The sequence below is a fragment of the Staurois parvus genome, unplaced genomic scaffold (assembly GCF_062004578.1).
Source record: "Staurois parvus isolate SC_StPar_1 unplaced genomic scaffold, SC_StPar_1.0 ptg000209l, whole genome shotgun sequence".
Taxonomy (NCBI): domain Eukaryota; kingdom Metazoa; phylum Chordata; class Amphibia; order Anura; family Ranidae; genus Staurois; species Staurois parvus.
Genome location: NW_028318005.1, coordinates 9,128,059 through 9,142,835, shown reverse-complemented (window position 1 = coordinate 9,142,835; position 14,777 = coordinate 9,128,059). Strand labels below are relative to the sequence as shown.

The following is a 14,777-nucleotide window of genomic DNA, read 5'->3' as shown; positions in this document are numbered from 1 at the left end:
AACAACACATTAAAAGCAGTATTCCTTTCTAATTGTATCCACAAATAATATCCTGAGTTCTGTTTTAAATACATTTGCTAAACATATGTACAAAAGTCCTAAGAGTTATTTAAGATATTAAAAAAGGGCTTTGATATTAACTGTATTGTTTGTCCACTCATGCTAATATAAAGTTTTTAAATTTTTACAGTGGACTGATGGCATTGTTGCAAACACATTTCGTGAATTTGCATTATCTGAGACCCCAGAAAGAAAGTGGGTAGTGTTTGATGGCCCTATTGATACATTGTGGATAGAAAGTATGAACACAGTACTGGACGATAATAAAAAGGTAAAATAATAGACAAAACATTATATACAGTATATATATTATATATATAATATATATATATATATATATGGAAAATTTGGATATAAATTGTTGTCTTTGTCCACAGCTTTGCTTAATGAGCGGTGAGATTATTCAGATGTCAGCACAAATGAGTCTCATCTTTGAAACAATGGACCTTTCCCAAGCTTCGGTATGTCTTCCATTGTCTTGTGGGAACCATTATTTTCTCAGCTGATATATGAACATTAAAATAAAAAAACTTTTTTCCTATCTGCAGCCAGCCACAGTAAGCCGTTGTGGTATGATCTACCTGGAACCCCAACAGCTAGGCTGGGAACCCTTAGTGAAGTCTTGGCTCAACACTCTTCCTGAGGTCTTGAAAACAAAGGAACATTTAGCTCTATTAGAAGACCTATTCCAGTGGCTTATACAACCAGCTTTAAGATTTCTTAGGAAACAGTGCAAGGTACAATTCTGCTGTGGTATAGAGTTTTGTAGTGGTTGTTTCCTTGTTAAGTGTTTTTTTTCTGTTACTAATATTGTCTCAGCTTCGTTGCACGCCTATTTCTCTGTATTAAAATATAACTGAATAACTATGCTTAGGTGTCCCGGAGGCAGATGGGGTAAATTCGATAGATAAGCTAACATTTTTTTTTACAGGTACACTTTTCAAGTACTATTAGGCAGTGTTTTTACATGAGGAGGTGGTCTGTATCTAATAGGCAGGCCTTTTATTTTACTGCAAGGTCGGTTTTAATCACATATACTGTATTTAAAACTTCTCGTTATTTTTCACAATGGTGAACCATTATCCTAGATTCACACCTAAGCATTTTCCGCAGCGTTTTGCATTTTGCAGAAACACACTACAGTACATTTAACATGATTTGCTATGGGACATGTTCACATCCTCACCCAGTGCGTTTCTTGGAAAGGGTCAGGGACTCTTTTTAATGCAAAAAGTTGCATTTATTGTTCTCTAGACTTCAACGGAAATCTGCAGAAAAGCATGTAGTGCGTTTTTGCAGCATGTGTGATGCATCTTGTATTTTAATTCTGCCTAGCAACAAGAAAAAAAAGCACAACGCATAAAAAACACGGCAAAAACACATGTGCAAAAACGCACCACAAAACGCAATGCAAACTGCATAGGTATGAACCTAGCCTGACTCGTGCTACTGTGAACCAATGATCTGTGTGGACAGAATTCCACACCTCAGATGTTATATATGTAATCTTCCTTTGGTTAAACATTTAGCTTATGTTGCCTTTCCACAAATGTTACAACACTTAGAAACTATGCTCTGGAATCTGATTAGTTCCTGTTATAAGACCTGCCATATACTGTAATTCTGCTCTGTTTCTACAGTGTATTAAAGTGTATCTATAGCTAAAACATTTTTTTAGTTTTGGATAGAGTGAATTGAGAACTCCGTTAACCTAGGTTCATACCTCTGCGTTTTGTGCGGGTGCATTTGCGTGGGCACAGCAGCTCATTCATTTGAATGGGGTGCTGTACCTGCAGGAAATGTAGGGAAAAAGTCCCTGACCCTTGTTTGCAAGATGCAGACACGTGGAACTGCATGGTGCTTCGGCACTCTGCTGTTTCCGACACCTGAAAATGCATCGTTTTTTTGCGTGAGGTTGCCTTTAAGAATTGCACTCCCACGCATCTGCTAACGAGCAATGCGTTTTGCCTGGGGATCGGGAACTGGTGCTATTATGCAAAGGTTTCTGACCTGCATATGTTTGAACTTACCTTGAGAGCTTTCACAAGACTGTCCCAAGGACAACCTTTTCACCAGCCAGAAGAAAACCCTCCAACAGCAACAAAGACAGATGTTTTTGGCTAAAGGGTTAGTTCACCTTTACCAAAAAACTGCCTATGCAGATAAGGGGCATATGTACTTAAAAACTAAGTGTTCAGCTTTGACTAAAGTTGAAAAATGCCATTGTTATAGGTGTAGGCCATGTACGTACCTCATAAAGCTTGACTAGAAAACTCCCAGGACGTTGCTAAGAGAGGCCTAGTGTTACTGTTTGCCTTTACTATCACAAAAGTGAGCTTTCAAATGCTGAGTTCAGAGGTACAGCATCAGGAGAGAGAAAGTGTATGTGAGAGGGTTTGAATCAGAGAAAGAGCTCACTCCTGTGCTGGTCAAGGTGAACAGTAACAATAGGTAAAGTCCTGAGCAATGTCCTTAAAGCTTTCCATTCAGGATTCATGAGGTACAAAAATGGCCTACACCTATAGCAAAGACATTATTCAGTTTTGGTCAAAGCTGAACAGGTTGTTTTTGTCTACAGACATCCCTTTTTATCTACAGACAGCCATTTTATTGTTGTCTGTTTCTCAGTTGAATATTTTCCCTCACTTCTTGTCTCATAAAAGCTTGATGGATTGGGGCAAGGTGAGAATCCATAGAGGAGGTTTTTTTATATTTTCTCTGGCGCCTGTACCTGGAGAGGGAGTAGGGAAAAATCTTCCTCATGGAGACACAGACAGCAATAAAATCGTGACAGTGGTTCTAAACCTTTCATAGTGTAGTAGAATATTTTTTTGCTCACAGTTTACATTGTTAGGGAGAAATTCCTTTACTTCCTGTTCTTTCTAAAAATCCACAAATGGACAGAAATTGGAAATATGTTTGCTTACTTCCTTTTCTTACACCCTATCAAATACGAATCTTCAAAATGGGGTCACAGGCTGCAAAAACTTCTAAAGGTTGTATACATTCCCGCTCTATTCATAATAAATGAAAAAAAAATTAAAAATTTGGTTGGCGATTAGGTTTTAAGTGTCTTTGGTGCAATTATACCTATATCACAGTCCCTTCCGTTCTCAGGCCCCTTCCTAGAATTTCTATCCTTATACTCACTTGTCCTGAAATGTATTACTAACTAGATCATAAAACTATTTATCAGTTTCTCCATTTTTACTCACAAGCCCCATAGGAATTAATGAGGGTTCAGAGTCCATGCTCAGGCCCAAACAGTAACATTCTGACAAGCAGCTCTGAGATCTAGTCAGTGATATACCACTGGATCAGGTGTGAATGAATATGAGACTTGGAAGGGTACTGTAGATGGGGGACGACACAAGATAAATGTACTGTTTTTTAATCAGGTAATTTTTATTAAGCTTTTTTTTGCACTTTTTGTACAAAATACAAAAAATTGCACTTACAAGAACAGTGTTCATAGAGGTGATCAAACGCAAATGAAAAAATACAAATAAACAGAAAATAAAATAGAATGCTATAGAACATACAGAAAAAGACCTTTGACTCTAATATCCTGCCCATTTTAGACCTAAGACTCGGTAAGCCAGGACAGTTATCCTCTTCAAAAGTCTATAATATTCTATTCTATGGGATGTTGCAGTACAGCCATTACAGATTTAGTAAAATAACAATTAGCCTACCCTTCAGGCATAACAAGTATTTAGTTTCCCTCAGCAGGTCCCGGGGATAGTGGCAAATGTGTTGATTCTTTCTATTCCAGCCACAGAGACCATATTTTTTTTATTTTTTTAAGGCATCCCCTATGTTTATAACTTAGCTCCTTCCTCCTTAAATTAAAATTAGAGAGCATCATGCCAATGATTGTAAGTTGGAGGTGTGGGTGAGATCCACTTTTGGAGTAGGAGTTTACAAGCCAAATATAAGGATCTAGCCCACAGCAAATGAATCTCAACAGGAACAGATATACCCAAGAGAGCTTAAATGCACTTTAGGGGTAAACTTATAACAGGGCCAGATAAACTAAATTGCACCCAAGTTCGATTCTTCCTGCTCCTGACTCTCCTACTAGTCTGTACTCAGATTGCTTAACCGGTCAGACCACTCACACTACACAAATGAACTGGCCCAGGGGGCTGAACTGTGCTCAGAACCAGTTCAAAGTTCTAGGGCTTCTATACTGTTAACCTAATCATTCAAAATGTATTTATCTCCCTGGACAGGAACTGGTGGCAACTAGCAACAGCAATGTGGTGATTTCACTTACCAGGCTCTTTGAGATGCTCATTTTTGATGCTGTGAAAGAAGAACCTACTAGTAAGAGCGTTCGTATTTGGATTATGGTAAGCACGTGATTTTCACTAAATCAAAGGTCATCACCCAACTTTTAAGTTTTGTCTGCCGTACTCTTGTTACAATGCTTATGAACAGTAACCGAGAACTGAGAGACCAATAAGAGACCAGTTAGAGATCTCATATAGAAAAGCCCTGAAAAGTAAATACCAATGGTTTGGAGTTGAAAACAATGAACTATCAATTCTTGGGTGTCAATGACTAGGGCTTGGTATAATGACTCCCAGTGTCAAAGAATTTTTGAACATGGGTTTCTTTATTTTGAGAGGCCACCATCCACTCCATCTGGAACACATATGTTAGCTTTTCTACAGTATAAACAAAGAAATGAATGGGGGGTTCAAAATTAATCCACTTGTGGACACTTTTTAAAATCATTCACATTCATTGACAGGGTAAGAGAAAAGGGACAAGTCACTGCTTTGCCTTATTTAGTTGTGTGCGTACATTTCAGCTTGAGCTACTGAGCTCAAGAGGCTTTTTTAACCAAAGCAGATAAGGGTAAAATAAAAACAGACTAGAGATACAGCTGCTGGCATTACATGAGAAAACAAAACCTTGAAGTATAAAACTTTTTATTTTTTTAGCTTTGTAGTTTTTGATTGAATGGAGAGGGATTAGATCACCTGTCAGTTTTTAAATGTTGTCTATTTCAGTTAGGAGATTCACCCTCTATATTTGTCCTGGTTACCTTTATCACCATGAGTGAAAGTGAAAGAAAATCACTAATTTTGGGTTGTCCTCAGAACAGGAATACGGGGATATCTTCCAATTGGGACTACTAGTTCTGGTGACCCTGGTGACAACAAGGGAGTCCCTCAGTTTGGAGAGATTTTTCCTCAATTCTAGTTTTGGCTATGCGACAGGACGTAAGATGAAATTTCGTCAGTGGGACACAGGTGGCAAAAAAACAAAAAAAAAAACCCGGGGTTATAACGCTCCCTTACTATATTTTTAAAATGAAAAAAAGTTTTGCCTTTAGTTTGCAAATACTTAATTTTCAGTGACAAAAACGAAGAAAATGTATTTGTATTTTTAAGGTGTAAATGCAGCTGTCCATCTCTGAAATTCTTATAGGTCATCTCTGTTCATATGAACAAGCACCCAATATTCTAGACTCCAGATGGTTTAATCTGGCATGTTAAAACACATGAGGGGAGATTTACAAAAACTGGTGCAAGCAGAATCTGGTGCAGATGTTCATAGTAACCAATCAGCTTCTAACTTCACCTTGTTCAGTTAAGCTCTGACAATAAAACCTAGAAGCTGATTGGTTACTATGCACAGCTGCACCAGATTCTGTGCACAACAGTTTTAGTAAATCACCCCCATGATGTCTGCTAACTGACCTCTGAGACTTGAGGAACACATGTTTCTTAGATGTTGTTGTCCTACAACTTCACCTTCTGATTCTGTCATTCTTATCACATTTACCTCAAATTCTAGCCTAAATGTATTTTTAATTTTAGTTAAGGTGAAAAAGGGTCACAACCTTTACAAGGTTTCTATTGTTGTCTATGTCCTTGGTGGAAAGATGTCACTTAACTTCTGGTCTTACTGATTCCAGGGAAAATGGAGAGATCACTACAATAGAGGCAGAGTTTCAACGTTACCCATGCTATTTTAAAAATGGTTATTACTCACTGTACCCCTGTTTGAGAGATTTTGTTTACTTCATGTCTCTGTAACCACATGAGAAGTGAAGGAAAATCTCCCCAAGAGATAAAAGCAACTAGGTTTTGACCCTTCCACACACTAAATTGAAAAGTAAAGTTTTTCCTGGAGTTGTGCTGTAACATAGAACCTCTAGGAATGAATGGGGAGTTAATTTGTCCCAATTTTCTATTATTCTGCACAGTTTTCCAATCTAATTCTACAACTCACCAGGGTGACATTTCAATGTTATAGGTGGAACTGTCTATACTTGTTCCTGCTTCTTCTCCCTTCCATTGTCTCAGTAATCCCTTGAAATCTGTCTTTTAGGCTTGCTTTGCTTTCTCCATGGTGTGGTCTGTTGGTGGCTGCTGTGATGCTGACAGCCGGAGCAAGTTTGACACTTTTCTCAAGGAAATCACAGCAGGGAAAAATAAGCAGAATCCAGTCCCAGCATCTATAGGAAAATGGGAATGTCCTTTTGATGATAAAGGCCTGGTATATGATTTCATGTATGAGGTAAAGTATGTTTATGAAACCAAAAAGGGTTCATATGAAGCTTACTGCTTCCAAAACCTCACCAGTCAGTTAAGTGTCACCTTTTATTGTTCTGACCATGCTTCATTATGAAAGCAGACATTTGATTAGTTTCTGTTGGTTACCTTGCACAGTTGTACTGTGCATAATGTTTTAAAGTCACAGTTTGTGTGCTGTTCCTTCAGGTTGTAGGTGGGGCCTAGGCCCAGGGTACGCAATCAGAGTGAGATTACACACACCGTTCTGGATTTAATAATTTATTTTGTAGATTATTTTACAGATTATCGGTAATGAAAGAAGACAGTTTTCTTAGGCATTGTTAAGACAAAATATAGCAAATTTTATTCATACAGTGTTACCAGGCTTGGGCCTGTATTACCAGAGAACAGCTTCCACTGAAGGGGTGGCAGCTTGCAGTAAATTTAGACAACCCTATAATGCTGCCACAAAGAGTCTCATGTTGCTGGTCCGGATACCGTGAAGTTTCCTCAGAAGCACTGTTCCTGAGCTAACTTTACTCATCTTGAACATTTCCCTGTGCTATGTACTCTCCCTACTCAGCAGAGTCTCTGTCACTGACCTACCACTTGCTGTCGGCGTGAATACAATATGAGTGCCCTATTATATACCATGATAGCTGCCGGAGATCTTGAGGGCTTGCAATGTCTAATCAGACAGCTGACACCTCTGAGATACTAATGGAGTCCATAGGGTGACAGACTCCACTCCATCTGTAATAATGGCATGGTGCTACCTGCAGAACAAAGGGGGACCTGCACCCGCCCACATGTTTGTACCCTTGTTTAAAATTATTCTGAACCTTGTTTTTAATCCTTTAAATTATTTTATTTTATTGTTCAGTTTTCTTGATACATCATATAAACTGTAAAGATTCCCTATACACAAAGCCACACATGATATTATAGGTGCTGATGCAACTGTGTAAGTCTTTTGGCACATAGAATAAACATTACTGAAGATGATTAGCTCTGAGCATTAGCATCTTTAGTTTATCTTGGAAAATTTCAGTTGATCCTTTCTTGCTCCTTACCTGTAGTGCAGATATAAGCCAGAGACTGTAGAGAGATCACATAAAATGGATTACACATTATGTGTCCATGAAAAAGACCTTCTTTGTAGCGCAACAGTTATAAGTCCTTAAAGCAAATGATTTCCCTAACATTTGCATTTCATACCAAGCAAATGATGAAACAATGCATTAGTCACTCTAAATGTTCCCTCTCAAATCTGGAATTTGGCTACTCATTGTATTAAAGAACCAATAGGTAGCTTTGGATGTGGTCAAGTTTGACCTTTACATGAATAAGTGAGATGGTAACTTCATGTACACACAGTGTGTATATACCGTGTATATATATATATATATATATATCTATATATATATATATACATATATTTATATAGAGAGCAAGCAAATAGCGCTCTGATGTATTCTGAATACATGTTCTCACCCTCCCCTGGTCTAAAGCTATAAAAAAAAGTTTGGTGTTCTGTTCTTCAACTACACAATTTCAGGACAATTTTTAATTCTTCCCTTTTTTCTAGTTGAAAGGCAGAGGTCGCTGGGTTCACTGGAATGAATTTATCAAAAGCACAAATGTGGGGGACAAAAACACCAAAATTCAAGATATTATTGTTCCAACCATGGATACTGTCAGATATACCTTCCTCATGGACATGTCTATCAAGTACTCTAAGTAAGTGTACTGTTTTCTGTGCTCACAATCACTGGACACCTAATACCTGTACTGTGAACATTTTGCCTAACAAAGACAAGCAGAAAACAAAGGACTTGTCACCAGTTTTGCCTGTAGGTTCCTTGCAACTGATCTTTCCCTCATCACTTATTTACTTATGCCATGTTCTGCACTGCGTCTCTCTGTGTGAGGTTGGTCATCTGGATAGAGACAGGGCTTTGCTTCCTCATATCAGAGATACTCCCTGATAACTATTGATCTGGTGATTGGTGAAGTAATGATCAAGAAGCAGCAGGAGATGTGGAGAAGGCAAAAATCCACAAATGAATGAATTAGGGAGATCCTTGCACTACAACTCCTCAGGTACAGTTTCTTATTCAGCAAGGAGAACAGTGAGCAGCAGCGCAGCAGTGACCTCACCAGATCTCCATGTAAACCTTGTGACTATTATTCAGAGGCAGCAGTACCTTAGATGATGGAATACTACAGATATACAGCTATAAGCTGTAGGCACAGTCCACAGACATAGCAAGTGCACTGCTATTTTATAGGAGGAAGTTAAGACAAACTGTAAATTTTCCACTGTACTGGTTAAGCACAATTACTATTTTTAGATTTTCCCTATAATATACCAGATCTTCACTTTTTGAGTTCAGGTCCACATTAATTCAAACTGTCATGTAATCAGTAATCTTTTTGCCGTTTAACTGACTATTTTCACTTTTCATTAGGCCCTTGCTATTTGTAGGACCAACTGGTACAGGTAAATCAGTGTACGTGAAGGACAAGCTAATGAACAATCTGGACAAGGATACATTTTTTCCCTTCTTCATTAATTTTTCTGCTCGGACAAGTGCCAATCAAATACAGGTTTGTATCATTTAGATGTGATGCTTTGCTCTACTTTGATTTCTCTGTAGAATGGACAGTCACTGCGTCCTTTACTTTATTGATTTTGAAAGAGGAACACAATAAAGAACTTCACTCTCTCAATCAATATTAACTATTGTTAATCCTTATGCTGGTAGCATTAGTTGATAGATAGGAAAGTATATTATATTTATTTGTTTTAAACTTTTTTATACATTTTTTTCAGTTACTTTCTGGTTTCCATGCCTAGGCAAATTATGTTATACATCCCAAGAGGGGAGGAGGGGCTTTCTCAGCTAAGGCAGATGGATTGCAGAATCTAGGATGTAAATTCATCTGCCCTTAACTAAGATGGCCGTGGCCAGAAATGCAAGAGGGGTGTTTTTCAAAGTGGTTTCTCAGCAAAATAAAGCATGGAGACATGGATGGATGGGGGAGTTTGCTTTGATTATTAAAAATTAATTAAATAGTGTTTATGGTTTGTTTTGCTTAGATGCAGTGTAGTTCTTTTAGTACACATTGTATGTTTATTTGTGATTTTAATAAACTGTTTTCTTACTTCAATTTGTCTGACCATAACTTCAGGCTGAGTTGTCCCATATAGGATAAATCACTGATCTGACTCGTTCAGCTATGTGTATACATTGCAGCTTAAGCTATAGAGTTTGTAAAGAAAAGTATTTTTTGAAAGGTAGAAACAGAAAAAGGTTTAAAAAAAAATCCCAAAGTTCCACTTGACGGCTATATAAGAGACTAAGGGGTGGATTTACTAAAACTGGTGCACATAGAATCTAGTGCAACTGTGCATAGTAACCAATCAGCTTCTAATTTCAGCTTGTTCAATTAAGCTTTGACAATAAAACCTAGAAGCTGATTGGTTACTATGCACAGCTGCACCAGATTCTGTGTGCACCAGCTTTAGTAAATCTCCCCTTCTATAAAATGTGTGTTTTGTTTACGTGACAAATGTTTTTTTAATTGTATTTTTTAGTTCTGATAATGAGAAATGCAAAAATATTTACAAAACTGTTATATTAATTTTAAAGCCTCTCATTGGTTAGTTTATCAACCTCTGAGTTTTCAATATGGCAGACTTTTCAACCTTCAACAAATATACTAATAAATCAAAAATTCTTTCAGAATATTGTTATGGACAGGCTGGATAAAAGACGTAAAGGAGTATATGGACCTCAGATGGGGAAGAAATGTGTCATATTCGTGGATGACATGAATATGCCAGCCTTAGAAAAATATGGTGCACAACCACCTATTGAGCTTCTGAGACAGTTCTTTGACCATGGAAACTGGTAATTACAAAACTAGAAATGTTTTTGCAATGGTGTTTAGAATTGATTGTGATGCATTCACATTTTCATGTAAACTATGATCACATCCTCAGGTATGACCTAAAGGACACCTCCAAAATCACTCTGGTTGATGTGCAGCTGATTGCAGCTATGGGGCCACCAGGTGGAGGGAGAAATGCAGTGACGCCACGATTCTTGCGTCATTTCAACATTTGTACTATCAATGCCTTTAGTGATGAGACCATGGTGCGCATCTTCTCGGCAGTTGTGGCATTCTACCTGAGAAATAATGAATTCTCCCCTGAATTCTTTACAGTTGGGCACCAAATTGTGAATGGCACAATGGAGGTAAGAGAGAGGATGTCAGATAGTAGATAAACAAAGTTTTTAAATAGGAGCACATCACTTGGCAGCAGTGAAGACTGATTTAGCAATATTGATTTTTACTGTGTATAGTTTTCTGTTGCACATCAATTTTGGATCATGCTATGTAGTAGACTGCTCATTTTAGTTAATTTGTATGACCATTACATGGAAAGACTGAGCAGGAGAACTTTCACCTTCTGGGCCAGTACAGATATATGTTGGACTGGTGGTTTTCAGTGAGATACTCTCCCATTCAACAACAATCAGAGTAGGACCTGCAACCTATGATCACAGTTTGACAGCAAAGTTTTCCAATATTCACATCCTTTGCACAGCATTTGAAATAAATCAAAATTACTCTGCTACACCTGAACAAGGGGTACTGGCTCCAAGATGGTCCAAGTTTGTTTAACATAAATAGCAGACAAACAAAAATGGAGCTTCTCAACTTCAAAAAGTCAAAGTTACATTTATTGGCATTACCCGATACAGAGAAAATCTACCTGCTCCTTTTATGCATTTCACTTCAACATGAGTTTAGTGATAGAAACTCTATAACTGATCTCCTGTTGGAGAACAACACGTAAGAGGAGCAGGTGGGTTTTCTCTGTTTCGAGCAATACTGAAAAATTTACCTTGGACTTTTTGAAGTTGAGTGGCTCCATTTTTGTTTATATTAGACTGTTATATATCCAAATGCAGAAAGCTACAAAGATAGTCAAGTGAATTCATATAATTTCCATAGACTAGCAAACATCTTGTTCAAAGTATTTCTTCATTTAAAATTCAGGCCTTAAATTACCCCATTTTTAGCATATATATACAGTCATGGCCGAAATTGTTGGCACCCTTGATATTTTTCCTGAAAATCAAGTATTTCACACAAAAAAGGTATTGCATTAACACATGTTTTGCTATACACATGTTTATTCCCTTTGTATGTATTGGAACAAATATAAAACAGAGGCAGAAAAGCAAATATGACATAATGTCACACAAAACCCCAAAAATGGGCTGGACAAAAGTATTGGCACCCTTAACTTAATATTTGGTTGCACACCCTTTGGAAAACATAACTGAAATCAGTCGCTTCCTATAACCATCAATAAGCTTCTGACACCTCTCACCCGGAATTTTGGACCACTCTTCCTTTGCAAACAGCTCCAGGTCTCTCTTATTGGAAGGACACCTTTTCCCAACAGCAATTTTAAGATCTCTCCACAGGTGTTCAATGGGATTTAGATCTGGGCTCATTGCTGGCCACTTCAGAACTCTCCAGCGCTTCTTTGCCATCCATTTCTGAGTGCTTTTTGACGTATGTTTGGGGTCATTGTCCTGCTGGAAGACCCAGGATCTTGGACGCAAACCCAGCTTTCTGACACTGGGCCCTACAGTGCGACCCAAAATCCTTTGGTAATCCTCAGATTTCATGATGCCTTGCACACAGTCAAGGCACCCAGTGCCAGAGGCAGCAAAACAACCCCAAAACATCATTGAACCTCCACCATATTTTACCGTAGGTACTGTGTTTTGTTCTTTGTAGGCCTCATTCCGTTTTCGGTAAACAGTAGAATGATGTGCTTTACCGAAAAGCTCTATCTTGGTCTCATCTGTCCACAAGACGTTTTCCCAGAAGGCTTTTGGCTTACTCAAGTACATTTTGGCAAACTGTAGTCTTGCTTTTTTATGTCTCTGTGTCAGCAGTGGGGTCCTCCTGGGTCTCCTGCCATAGCGTTTCATTTCATTTAAATGTCGACGGATAGTTCGCGCTGACACTGATGCTCCCTGAGCCTGCAGGACAGCTTGAATGTCTTTGGAACATGTTTGGGGCTGCTTATCCACCATCCGGACTATTCTGCGTTGCAATCTTTCATCAATTTTCCTCATCCGTCCACGACCAGGGAGATTAGCTACAGTGCCATGGGTTGCAAACTTCTTGATAATGTTGCGCACTGTGGACAAAGGCAAATCTAGTTCTCTGGAGATGGACTTGTAACCTTGAGATTGTTGATATTTTGCCACAATTTTGGTTCTCAGGTCCTCAGACAGTTCTCGTCTCCTCTTTCTGTTGTCCATGCTTAGTGTGGCACAGACAGACACACAATGCAAAGGTTAAGTGAACGTCTCTCCTTTTTATCTGCTTTCAGGTGTGATTTCTATATTGCCCACACCTGTTACTTGCCCCAGGTGAGTTTACAGGAGCATCACATGCTTGTAACATTCTTATTTATCCGCAGTTGTGAAAGGGTGCCAATACTTTTGTCCAGCCCATTTTTGGAGGTTTGTGTGACATTATGTCGAATTTGCTTTCTTTCCTCCCTTTTTTTGTTTTGTCCCAATACACACAAAGGGAATAAACATGTGTATAGCAAAACATGTGTTAATGCAATACGTTTCGTGAGAAATACATGATTTCCTGGAGAAATATCAAGGGTGCCAACAATTTCGGCCATGACTGTATATATATATATATATATATATATGAAAAGGCATGTTGCAATAATACAACTTGACCTGCTGTGGGCAGATATCGCAGTAGGCTCTTGGATATGCTGTAAGTGTAATAACTAGTATGCCGAACAATCTGGGCCTTAACATGTGTAACTTGAGAACCAATGGTAGTCAAACTGAACGTTTGACGTATCTGAACGTAACTGGATTAAGTAATGTCATGTGCAACTTAGATGGCTTGATTATGGGACTCTCTCACCCGATCTGTGGCCTTAGTCAGGTGGCAGATAATCTCTCTGTAGATAGGGGCCCTCGGTTCCTCATGGTTCCTTCTCCAGGAATCACTCCGGACTTTTCAGTGGTGTCAGCAGTGTCAGCGGTCAGTGATTCCTCCTCTCTCCTCCACTCTCTGTGGCCCACCTTGGACCTTTAGCATCCTGCACAGTTTTCCCCTTACACCTGCTCTCCAGCTCTCTTCCATCCACTTCCAAGGCTTTTGTATTTATTTGCCTTAGCCCATCTGCCAGCTCCTCTGGGAAATGTAGTTTGTTAGCTTGCTGTCAAATAATGAAGTCCTGCAATCAGCCTACGAATCCCACAAAGCTTTTCAACAGAGTTTGAATAACTGGACTGCAGGACACTGCCATCTTGTGTCCATATAACATCCTGCAAGCAGTATTATGGCAGGGTGTTACACCTAAAAAGGCCAATTGGTTGTATTTGTACCTCCAGGTCGAAGTTCCCAATCCTCCCCTGACCATTGTCCATGAAACACAACTGGTCTCATTGCTGTAGTGTCTGCAATTAGACTTTATACTGGGCATTGCTGTAGAGCAATCAGGTTTTAGCTGTCATTGGAAAATGATAGTTGAGGAATGAAATAGGGAATCTAATTAGGTAGCTAGAGAACCAGGCACTTTGATAAATTATGTTTGTATTTAAGATCTGTTAATAAAAAAGTTAAGCAATCTAGGTGCACATATCTTTTTTGAACTGGATTTACTATTATAAAGGGAAAATATAGATATCTCTCTACTGACTTAATTGACAGAAATGCATTCTAGTTAACAGCTTCATGCTAAAATGACTGAAAACAAATATTAATATACAATAAGGATCTGTTCATTTACAGACAGCTTACCAAACATTTCAGGACCTTACTATGGAAGCATAGTGGATATCCTTTAATTCTATACATTGATCTCATTGGTTGATGGACACTGTAGCCTGTTGCTAATTAGCCTCTTAGCACTCAAAAATAGCTGATAACCTAATGTGACATCCAACCACACCAAAGATATTATATATTAGTGTGATCCTAGATTGTAAGCTCCAAAGAGCAGGGCCCTCGAACCCCTCGTGTATTGTATTGTTACTGTAATGTCTCATGTACTATCCCCCACTACAATGTACAGCGCTGAGCAAACTTTTTGGCGCTATATAAATACTG

At 38.5% G+C, this 14,777-nt stretch overlaps 1 protein-coding gene across 1 annotated transcript in view; it reads left to right on the top strand.

The window, feature by feature from the left end:
- Window positions 1–14,777, top strand: part of DNAH12 (dynein axonemal heavy chain 12) — a 149,813-nt gene that overhangs the window by 63,608 nt on the left and 71,428 nt on the right. The window contains exons 31-39 of the mRNA XM_089678745.1: window positions 191–331; window positions 438–521; window positions 609–797; window positions 4,296–4,415; window positions 6,409–6,597; window positions 8,182–8,333; window positions 9,065–9,203; window positions 10,344–10,510; window positions 10,603–10,858. Of these exons, the coding sequence (XP_089534871.1) occupies window positions 191–331; window positions 438–521; window positions 609–797; window positions 4,296–4,415; window positions 6,409–6,597; window positions 8,182–8,333; window positions 9,065–9,203; window positions 10,344–10,510; window positions 10,603–10,858 (1,437 nt within the window). The remainder of the gene's footprint in view (window positions 1–190; window positions 332–437; window positions 522–608; window positions 798–4,295; window positions 4,416–6,408; window positions 6,598–8,181; window positions 8,334–9,064; window positions 9,204–10,343; window positions 10,511–10,602; window positions 10,859–14,777) is intronic.